At 40.4% G+C, this 14,622-nt stretch overlaps 1 protein-coding gene across 1 annotated transcript in view; it reads left to right on the top strand.

Annotated features, from left to right (window-relative positions):
- Positions 1 to 14,567, top strand: part of LOC139463698 (multiple epidermal growth factor-like domains protein 11) — a 30,383-nt gene extending 15,816 nt beyond the window's left edge. Inside the window, exons 3-7 of the mRNA XM_071244954.1 lie at positions 4,864 to 5,088; positions 6,248 to 6,454; positions 10,711 to 10,842; positions 13,042 to 13,176; positions 14,473 to 14,567. Coding sequence (XP_071101055.1) covers positions 4,864 to 5,088; positions 6,248 to 6,454; positions 10,711 to 10,842; positions 13,042 to 13,176; positions 14,473 to 14,567 — 794 coding nt within the window. The remainder of the gene's footprint in view (positions 1 to 4,863; positions 5,089 to 6,247; positions 6,455 to 10,710; positions 10,843 to 13,041; positions 13,177 to 14,472) is intronic.
- The last annotated feature ends 55 nt before the right edge of the window (positions 14,568 to 14,622 follow it).

Here is a 14,622-nt window from a genome sequence, read left to right as displayed (position 1 = left end):
TTTCAGTTGAACTGAGTTTGTTCACATGTTAGCTTTCATAGGTTGTGATGGATAAAATCCTCCGTTGAGTTCACTCACTAACTACTTTGAGCGTTTCTGGCATGTCTTCTGTGCTTGTACTACCATAGTAACTTCTAAAAGCGGCGTAAAACCATACTCTCTCACAATAACTGTGAACCCTCTGCTGTGTGCTGACAAAGTGGGGATAGGCCTCTGCGTCAAAGACGATCAAACTTAGTTAGAATCCTTGTTTATCTGTGATATCTTCCAACTGGTGACATTTTAATAAACTTGACAAGTGATGATGAATTTTGATATTCGTATTATTATAGTTTTATTAAATTGTAAATGAAGCTTTAATGAAATTGTGCTGCACTCTCGCGAAAAATATATTATCTGTGAGTAAGTTTACATGTCACGTCACACCAGCATTTTTTCAGTTATATTGCGACGAAATAATTGCCAGCTTTTGGGACTGCTTTTACATTTGTGATACAAGTGCTTGACCGCCTCAGTAGTTCATGATCAATTAGATTTTTTTTATTGTGTAACCAACACAGTCAAGTTTGTAACAATAGATGAACAGGTTGATAAATTCGGACCGCAGTTTCCGATTAACATGGTTGGAGTCAAGATCAAAGGCGCCGCTCAGCATTAATTAGACAACAGACAGGGTTGTCCGTTTCGCTTGAACCACCACCCCACCCTGTCGGTAGGAGTTATCTAATCGGTGCGCAAATAACTGTGTCCAGTCTACCACGGGGTTTGATGCGGTGTCAGTGTCGAATGATTTTGTGATAGTTGTGAAAAGTTTCGTTGTATACCGTATATTTTTATAACTAACTATCCTCTTATTTGCTAAAAGAACATAACAAAACCTCATGACCGATGAATTGGTGCCTTAATATGCAACAAAAAAAAATGGATATAACCAACATTGAGTCAGCTAACTGGAAAATCCACTGATTGCTACATTCCTTATATGGGCTAAACGGTCCTGTGTACTAGACGTAACATTCGAAGACTAATAAAGTAAATTTTAAGACAGTAAACCGAAAGATAATATGTCCAGAACGCATCTGTTGTGTATGTCTAAGAGGATGTCTCTGCCCTGAAATTTTGGAACGTTAGATCACGAGGGCGAAACATTAAAGTAGATACACGAGATCTAGAGTTGGGACACTGGCTGTGTAAAACCAACCACGCGGTTTGAAATCAGTCACTGACATGAGAAATTAGATTGATAAAAACACAAATGTTTGCTTTCATATGAAGCATTATGAAAACTTGGGGAGCCAATATGCAAGTATTACACGCATTCACACACGGCAGCAAATTATAGTAGATATGGTATAGTTTTAATTAATCTGAATACATGTATAGCAACAATAAGCAAATTAACAAGTCCATGGAAAATGCTTTGTTTCACGTTAATGTTTGGTTTTTTTCACTTTAACATAATATATCATAACAGAGTAAGAGAAGGTTTGGAATTCCTCTTGAAAGTACTAAAATAACAACTGTTGTTAAGCGAACAGAGAGCTTTTTATGATAAAAAGCATTGACCATTAATTTCTTCCAATGTGGTTCACTTCAAATTTCTGCTCTTCTTCTAAACTGTTAAGAAAAACGTTAACATGATTACAAGGTAATGAGCCTGTTGAATGTTACCCTGTGAGATCTGTCACATCTATCACGGATTTGATGTTATTTATAGGTTCAGCCATTTCCAATTTCCTCCATTAGTTGTTGGAAATTTTTAGGAAAATATTTCCCTCCTCCCTTAATCCCATCTTTCATGCACGCAAAATATAAAACATATACTTAGTGAGATCTTTATATAATCCATACACTAAACTAATGTTCAATTCATCAACATATTGATGGGTGTAAGGAACAGTCCCCTTGAAGATTTATGATTTAAAATATACATGTATGTACAATTTGACAGATTATAATAATATGAATATCAAAATTCATCACCACATTAATGTTTTAAGTTCCGAGCTTTAAACATTACTTTCACGAGTGACTGAGTGGGTTATTCTATTTATTACCCATATTCAAAATAAAGACATGTTTCAAGAAAAAAACAATCAACTGTCGCCGACCAAGAATCAGCTGTTTTGTATCAATCCGCGTGTAAAAAAACACTGTCCACTTATTCCAACCGCATTACTCAATTGACGTGTTGTTACGCGTGAAAAATATAGTTCTGTTAAAAAATTGTAAAGATCACATTATTGCAGTTATATTTCTGTCCGATTTACACAGCGTACATTATCTAGCATTGAAAAAGAAGACAGGTTTCCAAAAAGGATCATCAGGTTTTTTAATCAAAGCTTGTTTTGACAAGATCTCGTCACAGACAACAAAATGATAGAAAATTGAGAACTTATCGACATTTCAAACAAGACTACTGCACGGAACCTTATACTCAAGTTAACATATACACTAATGGATCCAAGAATCCTAATCAACAACAGTGCTGGTTACGGGATCCATATCCACAGCTCCAAACCCCAAGCACATTCAGTTCGCCTGCCTGATGGTCAGTCAGTATTCACGACTGAATTGGAGACAATTCATCATGCACTCAAACTCATACCGGAACTTCCGGAAGCAAAGGCAGTCGTCCTATAATATTCGCTAAGTGCACTTCAAGCCGTCAGTGGTAGAAACTCAAAGTCCAAGCCAAACAATATTCCATACGAATATACAAAACTGTCGGACCAAGGGCAACAGGTGGCGTTGTGTTGGATCTCCTCTCACAGAGATATTCATGGAAATGAAAAAGCAGACTCATTGACGAAGCTAGCTCCAGACAAAGCGGATAACCATCCTATTCCCTTTAGTAAACTAGAGACAAAAAGCAAAGTCAAAGCCTCTATAGGAGATAGATGGCAAGCCCAATGGGACGCAGGTAAGATCGGCAGATGGCTATACAAAATTCAAACCAAGATCCAGCATAAGCCAAACTCATACTCAAATGAAAGGAAAATTGAAATTGCCATCTCACGCCTCAGACTCAGTCACAAAAAGCACTAAGACAAAGTTTGTTCATCTTGCAATCAGGCTGAAACCATTGCTCACGTGTTACTAGAATGTCAAGACCAAGCCCCAGCCCGGGCTAGGTTGAAACAAGAATTGCAGTCAGAATCTGTCATAGATCTCATAAAGCCAAGAGATGCAATAGCGAATTCCAAACTAACTCTTTTTCTAAGAGATGGACAGCTACTCAAACGTATATAAACAGAGCAGCCAATGATAAAAATGAAATTATACCAATATAAGAAAATGGAAATCATATCAATACAAAAACAGAAATTATGTGAATACCAAACTCACAATGGATATGTGTATCCTACTCACACACAGGAGTCCCAAAGAGGGACAGGTCATCCAAAATTGCTTAGGCAGAAGTCGACCTCTTAAATACCTAATTTCAACAACACTTGCTTGATAACGGTGTCAGAACCTACACCGAAACGTCGCTCTTAATTGTAACAAAGAAGTTGTTCATCCATAAATCTTCTCCTTACTTAAGACATGAAATGCTCATTCAATTTGCGAATACTTGTGTATTTGTTTTCAGTGAATTTGGGAAGGGTTGGGGTTTGCATAAAGGGCAAAATAGAGGTGAAAATAATATGGATGGTTCACTGAAAATCAGTGATCATACCAGGTTAAGTTCTACTGGCAGCATCGGTCACGCATACAGTTAGCATAATAAAGTAAGTGTTTGTTGATTAACATGTAGTACTCCAACGTCTAAATGCATATCAAAGAAGAAAACATATGACAAGTAAACTATTAATGTATGTTGAAAAAAATGCCAAAACGAAGTATCAAAGATCAAGTAGAAGATATACTGACAGTAGCGCGGGGAATTTATTCAACAAGCCCTTGAAAACAACACTGCTTTAGTTCAATGTTCAACTCTCCTGGCGGCCATTATGCAACGGCCATCTTACACACAACCCCGCGCTCACGTCTACAGGTCTCTTCCTGTGGTACGGTAGTTAGTGGAACCCTCTCCCTCAACTGTATCCTCCATGATATAACCTACTCTCGTTAATTAAATGCTGCCCTTTCCCAGCGTCACGGCTATGGAACTGAGACAAAGAGACCCAACCATCATAAAGTAATTAGGGTCCAATAAAACAATGATCCGCCAAGACTCATGAACATGATCTCTGAAAGTCGTACTACAGACGTTTAATGTCAAATCACAAAAAAGCATTTGAATTGCAATAACATTTACTAGGATCATGTATTCTCTTAACACCATCGCAAAACATCATGTAGAAGCCACAGCAGTGCTCATATGTTCCAACAATATCACATCTGAAAATGAGACATCAGCAAGTACAAATAATAAAATGTGTATTGACAATTCTCGTCAGGATATCAAAAAATTCTCTCCTTGTTATCACCTCCAAGTTCAGCTTAACATGGGTCCTCCTTTGGTCAACGTGTTCAACGCGTTGCACACGGGTGTCACACGTGTAGCGGACGGGTTCCACATGAGTGACCAAAGGGGTGCACACGGGTGGCGTAACGCGTTGCCCCTGTAAGGGGAATGAACTTCTAGGCAGTAGTGTATCTATAAAACTTACAGTAAACTTACTACGAACAGTATTAATTACCAGTAACTAGTCAGATAGATAAATATAAATCATTTTAGTTTTGAAAACGCCATTTGAAAGGATCCATGAATAACATGCCAAATAACATGAAGATTTGTCATGATGTGTACGATTCTGACGATATCATGAGCATGATTTTATGAATCACTATCAAATACTGATGATACGTGTTCGATTGTGTCGAGTAATAATTATCATTGTGTCCGACGAGCAGAAAACGTGGCCTTCAACAAGACAGCCACCTCTACATCTGGAACATTTGGTGGTTACAACTGGACTCCAGACAAGGCTGTGGACGGCAGCAGGAACCAGGACGTGCATGGCGGCTCCTGCTTCCACTCTGCTGCCAACTACTCGAGTATGTGGAGGGTGGACCTGGGACGGCAGTACAGGATACATCATGTTACAGTCTACCACAGGACGGAAGCCGCACATAACTGTACGTTGCATGTTTATGCTAATTTGAATCTGTAGACGTACTGAAATAACATAACATTGCATATAAACAATCTTTGTAATAATATTGTATGCGTGTGTGTGTGTGTGTGCGTGCGTGCGTGCGTGCGTGCGTGCGTGTGTGTGTGTTTCTGTATGCATGTATTTTTACCACGTGTATTATTCTATTACCTTCATACAAAAGTTAAATAATGGTCAACTGGGTTTGTAAGACTCACATTCACATGTTAGAATCATTGAACAGGTTTCTGCACCGCACGAATTCCGCAGCGATGCTATTTACGATGGTGCAACAATTGTACGGGGCACAATGTGATTGTGGAAAACGTTAACAGGGATTCAAATCCCGGAAACACGGACTATTTTCACTGTGTACGAATACTTTACTGATTGATTGAACTCTTTACGGATTAGTGCTTTCTGGTCGGCAAGTAGTTTAAAGGTTTTTACTAAATGTCGTTCACAAAATGCCGATGTGTGTTTCCTAGAACAGGCAAATCATTAGTGGCGATACAAATAACCTCATCCGTGTATATCAGGGACATGAGAGAGCATGGACTCTCTATCTGTGATGTCACCTTTATTACGTCACAGTACTAAAATACAATGATCGCAGTGAGCGCTTTAGTTGCAAATTTGCCCGACCAATGAAATGAGTAACACGATGTCGACATTAGCCAATCAAAAAAGCAGCTTTATGGCACACGTCTCAAACTGGCGACTTCAATTTCAGACTAAGCAAAAAGGATGTTCTGGAATATCTTATATATGGTCAAGATTGTATGGCAGTACTTCCCACGTACTATGCAACGTCTCTTCCGTTCAGATGTTTATCCCACTGAAGCGAGAGATAGACGATGATTGTGACGGAAGTAGTCGTACAGGCCGTAAATGTCGTTTGGATTATCCCCTGTTATCCTTTTCGAGGTTTTCTAATTAGAAATCACATTCCGACCGACGCTCTGATTGGTTGGATTAAACGTCTTCCTGATGTGACCCGTAATGGGATGTCCTCAGACCCCTGTTTAGCTGTAGCTAATTAAGATCTGGTTTTAATTAGATTAACAAATGTTAAATATATTTTATTGTTTTTGCCACAACTATGCAGTATGCAGATGTTCATGTTCTTTTTTAACTTTCAGTTTTACACAGGATAGCTAACTGCACCATGCACCTGAGTAATGACAACTCCATTGACGGGACACTGTGCTACACCTTCCCTGCCACTATCTACAACTCAGTGATCGACCTGGTGTGTGACGGCAGCGGCAGATACCTCACCATCAGGAACCCGGGTACAGCGGCTGAAGAGGATGACACGCTCAACATCTGTGAAGTGGAAATATACGGTATCAGGATTATAATGCATCTAACTGTGGACAACATTGTTGTTACTGTTCCAAAAAATTGTTTCTCTTGTACAGTTATTCCCATTAACTTAAATTGCAGCGTTCAGATAATTAAGGGACGACCGTATGATATATGCTACCAGTTTCTTTCCGACGATGAGACCACCTCCGTGGTCCAGTGGTAGAGGGTCCGCCCAGTGAGCTGAAGGTGCAGAGTTCGATCTCCTGCTGAGTCATACCAAAAAGACGTTAAAAGATGGTACTTCTTGTAACCCAGTCGACTCTGAGTATAATGTGTCTGAGTGGGGTATTCGTGTTAAACTGGGGCATGGTATCTCAGCGGGCTAGCACTATAAAATCGGCATTAGTCCGGACTAGTACAAGAAGCCACACACACACGTGCATGCTCGTCGCTTTATAAGTGCAATAATCCTGAACGTGACGTTAAACCTCTTTTCACCTCACCTCCAAGGACGATGGGGAAATGATCATGACGTCACTAATGTGACAGAGAACCTTGCTCATCAGAAAAGGTGTCATGGCGCTTAATCTTTTTCAATTTTGATGTTAATGTTGAATACATAATACCCAAATGCGTATACGAAGTATTTTATCTTCACCTATATTTGTACCAAAGACAAACCCGGTTATATACTGTCCTTTATCACAGAGAAATTTCTTCTTGGTCGAAAGCCTGGATATTCCAGGTGTCAAGTCGCGATATTGTGCCAGGTCCGGGGATCATGAATGTGATGTCAGCTTAAATGAATTTTGTCTTACGTTTTGACGATTTTGCTTAGCTTAGATTCGATCTTAAACTGGGTCATGATACGATCTTTGGAAATGCGTATATAAGTATAAGTCTGATACCGCCGTCATAAAGACCCAGGCACGTTTTAGCGTACTACGGTAATCTCGAGACCACTTCAGTCAAGAGAGATGCGGAAGTCGGTTTGTTTGTAAACTCAGCCGTCGCGTATCATCAGGTGTATCAACCTGTCAACGTGGATGAGAATAAACAGCTACAATTGGGCAAGGGCTGAAGAAGCGGTGTTGATTGAGGAAGTGACCAAAAGGGATGCGATACTCTCGGCAAATTAGACGGCTGCCAGAGGACTGCGCAACGGAAATGCAAGTCCTGTGAGTTATTGCAAATATCGATCGAAGCCTTGATCTGCGATACAGGCGAAATGTGTATCTATGTTCAAAACAGCAATGAATTGAACAAAAATATAAGCATATACTCATGGAAATGAAGATTAGGAAAAGGTACATTCACCTATCATTAAAGTGGAACCAAGATAATGTAATACGTTCTAACATGTAACCCCACATTGGTTTTACTGATATGATGATATGAAATTTAGAGAATTTAAAGAAATGAAACTGATGTGAGCATGACAGAAACGTAAAACAGTATCACAATCCAGTATCTGTTACAGTCTACATTTATAAATGTAGCAAGGCCAATGTCATATAAACAACTTGAACACGTGTTCCAATCAATTTTTTATTTTTTATATTTCACCAAATACAAGCAGCAACATCCGCCCTCTTGAGTCATATGCCATACTGTAGGATGATGGTTTCAGAGGCAGATTGACTTCCTATTTCTTGTGAATGCAGCAATTTCCTTAAGTCCTTAACCTGTACTTCCCAATTAACTTTTAAAATAATATTCAATGAACAGTTGAATCTGACTTGACTTTTTGTACACTGTCTTCAATATCATCCATTTATATTATTTATTTGTCATGTTTGGATTGTTTTACAGAAGCGGAAAATCGGAAAGTTGCTCCATTGCTCCATTGCCAGACGTACGAGTTACATTATTCAATTTTCCACACATCCAGGTCATTTGTACTCCATGTATTTATCAGTCTACCTTGCGGACAATCATTCATACAGATGATGAAAAAGTCAGGTATGGCATACTCATCAGTAAATATATTTGTTAAACAAATATTCTAGGATGTATGACTGTAACTACACAACCAATAATCATCATAATCAGATAATAAAACACATTCATTGATGTTCCTGGAGACAACTGGCAGAAAACATGAGGATGATTTGATCAGCTTTTTATGGGAAGCTCTGCTACATCTGATTACCAAATTTGTAAATATCCTCCTGACATTTTGGAAAACAATCAGTCAATGTCTTTAAAAACGAACCCATCTGAAACACACTTTTTAACATTATTCATCTAGGTTAAAAGGAGTGCCGCAGCCAGAGTTTAAACTGGCGGGGGTCCTCGGCTAGCCTCTCCTACCCTGCCAGAGCAATTGGTGTTGGACAACGTGAAGGGGAGGCCAAAGTCTATGGGGCATTGAAGGAGGCATTGATAATGAAGGTAGAACTGAAATTGCATGTCCACCATATAGCTGGTTATTTATTTTAAATTGAACACATAATGATGTCTAAAACAAAATATAAGTGTAGCTATAGGTCATGAACTACCCTGCAAAGAAAGTGATAGGTCATATGACATTTTCAAAATAATCCAAGTGGCATAGTTATGTCTGAACAACAACATGCGATTAATAGAATTGTTTACATATGACAGGCTGACAATGAGATCACTATTTCTTGCAATTTCAATGATTTAGGTGGACTTTATGTCCAGATACTACAAGTTAATTTTCACAACGTCAATACTATACATGTTACGTATATGATTTAATCTATAATAGAAATATACATTGGGAAATAATGTAATTGATACGACGTTCAGCAACAACCCAAGAAAATATTATACACCATGTGTAAGTCATATGCAGCATTTACAATGTGTAAGATACTGAATCATCAAATTTTATGTAATGAGTGTTTCTTATTTACATATTTCAGCATCAGTGGATACGGGATAGATATTGACAGCGCAAATTCCCCTGGACATTGACACGGCCAGAATGGGGATGGATGACTTCTTATCCAACAGCAACAACCCAGTCACTCTGGATGTGCAACAGCCAACACAAACCAAAACAGAGGAGGAAATATTTAGGAAGGAGCTCAAGAGGATTTAGCGGAGCAGAATGTTAATCAAAGAGCAAACAAAACGGACATAGTGGAAATGAAAATTAACTATCCTACAAATTAGTCAACTTGAATCTTCATTCATTGAATAATCTACCTTAAATGTCATACCATCATACATAACAAGTGACCACTTGTCGGATTGTATTTATTATTTTCAGAATCACATTTTGTCACAGACTTATGTTATTCTCATAGATTGAGCTGCATGCTCCCCGATATTAGACACAATTTGGTCTTCAGTTTTGTTTATGATCTCGGATCCAGGTGTGTTTAATGCTATGTATTCCTGTAGTAATAAATGTTCATTTATGCACTGATGCATTTGTTAATCTCGTGTTCCTTTAATTCCAATAGTATTATATTAGATTCTCTTATGATTCACAATTTGGATGTTTTTACTCAATGTATTTGTCTTTACCCTAGCTCAAACATTTTGAGGTTATTGTGCTTCTCGAACTCTCAACTTACATCGGCTTAACAATACAATCTGTGTGAAAACCTTTGAATAACAAGTTTTCCGAAGTTGTGAAAAGTGATTATTTCATTGCAGTGAATATAGCACTTGATATTTCATTGCTGTGAACATAACATTTTGACGGAACATTTGTCATGCAAGAGCTACCTCTCCTTCCACATTGACAAGGCAAAATAATGACAGATGGTCATTTATTGAGTTAATATCGCTTCATGCCATATGTTATTCTCTTGAAAATGGTTCGTTTTTAACGGTACATTTCTCATTTAACTCGTCAATCGAGACTCTTCGTTTGGCAAAGCGCCATTTTTGTTACTTGACCAGTGTGTCTCGTAGTTTTCAAGAGTATGTTTTGTTAGAGTTGCTTTTGTATAATCATATCTACATGTATGATACAGAAAGTTCGTGACCTAAATATTATTTGTTACTTTTGTTTATATTTTAAAGATTTTGTAAACACGAGACAACTTATTTAGTCGCAAATACAAAGGGTGGTGAACCGTCCTGTGTGTGAGATTTTACGTTTCAAGGTTTTATATTTGTAATTAAAGAATTTAACACAAAAAGTACATAAAAAACAGGATTTTCCATGCGTCGAGTAAATATCATGCTTCTCTGATCGAGTGACAGGGGAAAGGAGATATTTTCACGAGTTCTATATGACGTATATGTGATAGTAATAAACTCGATGGCTTAACAACTCAGCTATTCTTATCTGGGATGTTGTATTATTTAGAATGCAGTCATGGGACGTACGGAGAATTTTGTGACAAGTTCTGTCACTGTCACAACAGCTCTTGTGAACCAAACACCGGCACGTGTCCTGGAGACTGTAGACCAGGGTGGCAGGGAGACAGGTGTAATAAAGGTAAGGAGGTCTTACTGTCAGGTGTAGTGTGACCCAGTCAGTGGTGTATGTCCTGGAGACTGTAGACCAGGGTGGCAGGGAGACAGGTGTGATGCAGGTGAAGAGGTCTTACTGCCAGGTGTAGTGTTGTCCAGTCAGTGGTGTGTGTCCTGGAGACTGTAGACCAGGGTGGCAGGGAGACAGGTGTGATACAGGTGAGGAGGTCTTACTGCCAGGTGTAGTGTTGTCCAGTCAGTGGTGTGTGTCCTGGAGACTGTAGACCAGGGTGGCAGGGAGACAGGTGTGATGCAGGTGAGGAGGTCTAACTGTCAGGTGTAGTGTTGTCCAGTCAGTGGTGTGTGTCCTGGAGACTGTAGACCAGGGTGGCAGGGAGGCAGGTGTGATGCAGGTGAGGAGGTCTTACTATCAGGTGTAGTGTTGTCCAGTCAGTGGTGTGTGTCCTGGAGACTGTAGACCAGGGTGGCAGGGAGACAGGTGTGATACAGTTGAGGAGGTCTTACTGTCAGGTGTAGTGTTGTCCAGACAGTGGTGTGTGTCCTGGAGATTGTAGACCAGGGTGGCAGGGAGACAGGTGTGATACAGGTGAGGAGGTCCTACTGTCAGGTGTAGTGTGATCCAGTCAGTGGTGTGTGTCCTGGAGACTGTAGACCAGGGTGGCAGGGAGACAGGTGTGATACAGGTGAGGTGTTACTGTCAGGTGTAGTGTTGTCCAGTCAGTGGTGTGTGTCCTGGAGACTGTAGACCAGGGTGGCAGGGAGACAGGTGTGATACTGGTGAGGAGGTCCTACTGTCAGGTGTAGTGTGATCCAGTCAGTGGTGTGTGTCCTGGAGACTGTAGACCAGGGTGGCAGGGAGACAGGTGTGATACAGGTGAGGTGTTACAGTCAGGTGTAGTGTTGTCCAGTCAGTGGTGTGTGTCCTGGAGACTGTAGACCAGGGTGGCAGGGAGACAGGTGTGATACAGGTGAGGAGGTCTTACTGTCAGGTGTAGTGTTGTCCAGACAGTGGTGTGTGTCCTGGAGACTGTAGACCAGGGTGGAAGGGAGACAGGTGTGATACATGTGAGGAGGTCTTACTATCAGGTGTATTGTTGTCCAGTCAGTGGTGTGTGTCCTGGAGGCTGTAGACCAGGGTGGCAGGGAGACAGGTGTGATACAAGTGAGGAGGTCTTACAGTCAGGTGTAGTGTTGTCCAGTCAGTGGTGTGTGTCCTGGAGACTGTAGACCAGGGTGGCAGGGAGACAGGTGTGATACAGGCGAGGAAGTCTTACTGTCAGGTGTAGTGGGACCCAGTCAGTGGTGTGTGTCCTGGAGACTGTAGACCAGGGTGGCAGGGAGACAGGTGTGATACAGGCGAGGAAGTCTTACTGTCAGGTGTAGTGGGACCCAGTCAGTGGTGTGTGTCCAGGAGACTGGAGATCAGGGTGGAAAGGCATTTAGTGTGATGTAATACAGGAACCCAGAGAAAATACAAAAGTCCAAAGATGAGCTGTATAATTTACTCAACCGGTTTCACGCATGTGATTTTCAAGAGTACGGTTATACCGTTACACTGTTTTGACGTCACAGTGCACCCTAAATACTCTATATACTTTGAGGGGCAACTCTGTAGAACGTTAAATAATATTACTCACATTCTGTAGATTTCATATCTTTAAATTAACAAATGCGCGTCGATCACCGCTTCAAGCCCTGTTGTGCTACTTAATGCCTGGAAAACAGCTTTCAGCCATCTTATATCTGCAAGATGTCAACATTGAAGCGTTGGACTGATAAAACAGAAACATACGCAATGATGTTCGGGGCTGACTTGGCGATGACTTCAGTATGAATCTGAAACCAAATTTCAAATATCAGATTTGATACATTTAAGTCATATTGCATATTTGTTATCAGAGTTCACAACGGTTCGCCACGATTATGTTTCTAGGTTTGTCAGCACCATACCCGTGCTCGTGGGTTTCACCGAAGTGTTAAACGTCTGAGATCACTTTGGGCTTTCCTCCCACATTAAGCTGACACGCCGTGATATAACTGGAATAATGTTAAAAGCGGCGTTAAACCCAACTCACTCACTCACTCACTCAAAGTTCACAATCGTAAAACCAGTCATTATCTCACTTTTAAGGCGCTTGTTATGTTGAATTTATTATGAAAATATACACACTCAAAAACGGAATGTTTATCCACTTTATGTCAGAATGCTATGGTGTCCACTGCAAGAAACCATGTGCTGGGAGGAAGTGTGCTGACACTAACTCATCATGTGACCGCTACAATGGGTCATGTGACACTGGGTGTCTCGTGGGCTGGACGGGTGATGACTGCACACAAGGTATGTTTTCGTAATAACATTGATTGCATATTTGCAGGGACACAGGTGTGGTACAGGCTCTGGCCTTTTATATTTGCTGACAGGTACAGGTGTTGTGTGACCCAGTCAGTGGTGTGTGTGACCCTTACCCTCAACATGTTGCAAGTTCTTTGGCAGGTATATAAATCATCACCATGGTGATCATATTTGAAATAGCATTTGTCCATTTCATAACAAGTTATTGCTGATTATCTCAATGCCACATTTTGACTAATGACGATATAGTTAATCATATTCTATTCAGTATCAACTTTAAGTGGCAACAATGTTGAACATTAAATACATTTACTCTCATTCTGTAATTTTCATGTATTTGATTAATAAATAAGCATCAATCTAAGCTCTGTTATGCTATTAATGGCTGGACAACAGCTTCCAAGCCGCTTATGTATGTGAGATGTCGACATGAATGCGTTAGACTAACACAATAGATCACACAAGCATGGCTGTATGTGCGGTCGGGGCAGATTTTGGTTAAAATGTTAACTGTGTGTAGGAACCTGGACAAAGTTAAAAGTGGCATATTATTCTGCGATCATGTTAACCCCACTGATTCATAGGGTCATAAGTACTTCTCTTGACGAAATTTGACACATTATTAAGGAGAATGATTCCAGGTGCAATTCCCTATTTTGACTTGCCCCACATGTCCCCGTGTATTTTTTAGATGAACAACTGACTTGCCTTTGCATGTTTTTGTGACGGGTGCCTCCGGTGGGGCAGGACATGCCCACCTTTTCAGTAACTCATAAACACATGCTCATGATGTAGTCGGAATCATACAATCGACTCTGATTTTGGCAGAGATTTTTTTATGAATATGGGAAAGGTTTTGTCGCCTTTATTTTCACATCCTTAAACACCAATCTTCCTTTTTCGTGTCAATCTCCTTGTGTACTGAAGAGTATGGGGCAGATTTCTATGAAATAAACTGTAACAAATGCGCGAGACGAAAATGTGGAACTGGCACCACATGTGAACATTATACCGGGTCGACTGTGATTCCACCCGAGGTGTAACTTGCAACTTCATTTGTCCTGAATTGCCTTCAGTATTGTTCATGTCATGAAAAGACCGAAGGTAACACTTATCGAGACGACCTAATGGGCGTTTGATGGACGTTGACATCGTACATTGCTACCACATGCCAAGATTGTCAAGTAATCAGTGACACCAAGCCCTTGGACGATTGCAAGCTGGACAAACCGCCCGGCAAGTAGCCAATGCATTTCAAGTCCACGTGAGGACCATATACAGGCTCCAGCAAAGGTACCAGACCACCAACACGACAGATGACCGACCACGTAGTGGAAGAACAAGGGTCACCAGCCGACGTCAGGATCGTCAGATAGTGCGACGGCATCTTCAAGATCGCTTTGTTACTGCTGCAGAAACTGCTGGAGAGAC

The sequence above is a fragment of the Haliotis cracherodii genome, unplaced genomic scaffold (assembly GCF_022045235.1).
Source record: "Haliotis cracherodii isolate W230 unplaced genomic scaffold, xgHalCrac1.p SCAF_16, whole genome shotgun sequence".
Classification (NCBI taxonomy): Eukaryota; Metazoa; Mollusca; class Gastropoda; order Lepetellida; family Haliotidae; genus Haliotis; species Haliotis cracherodii.
Note: the sequence above shows the minus strand (reverse complement) of the source record. Positions and strands in the feature narration are given on the sequence as shown.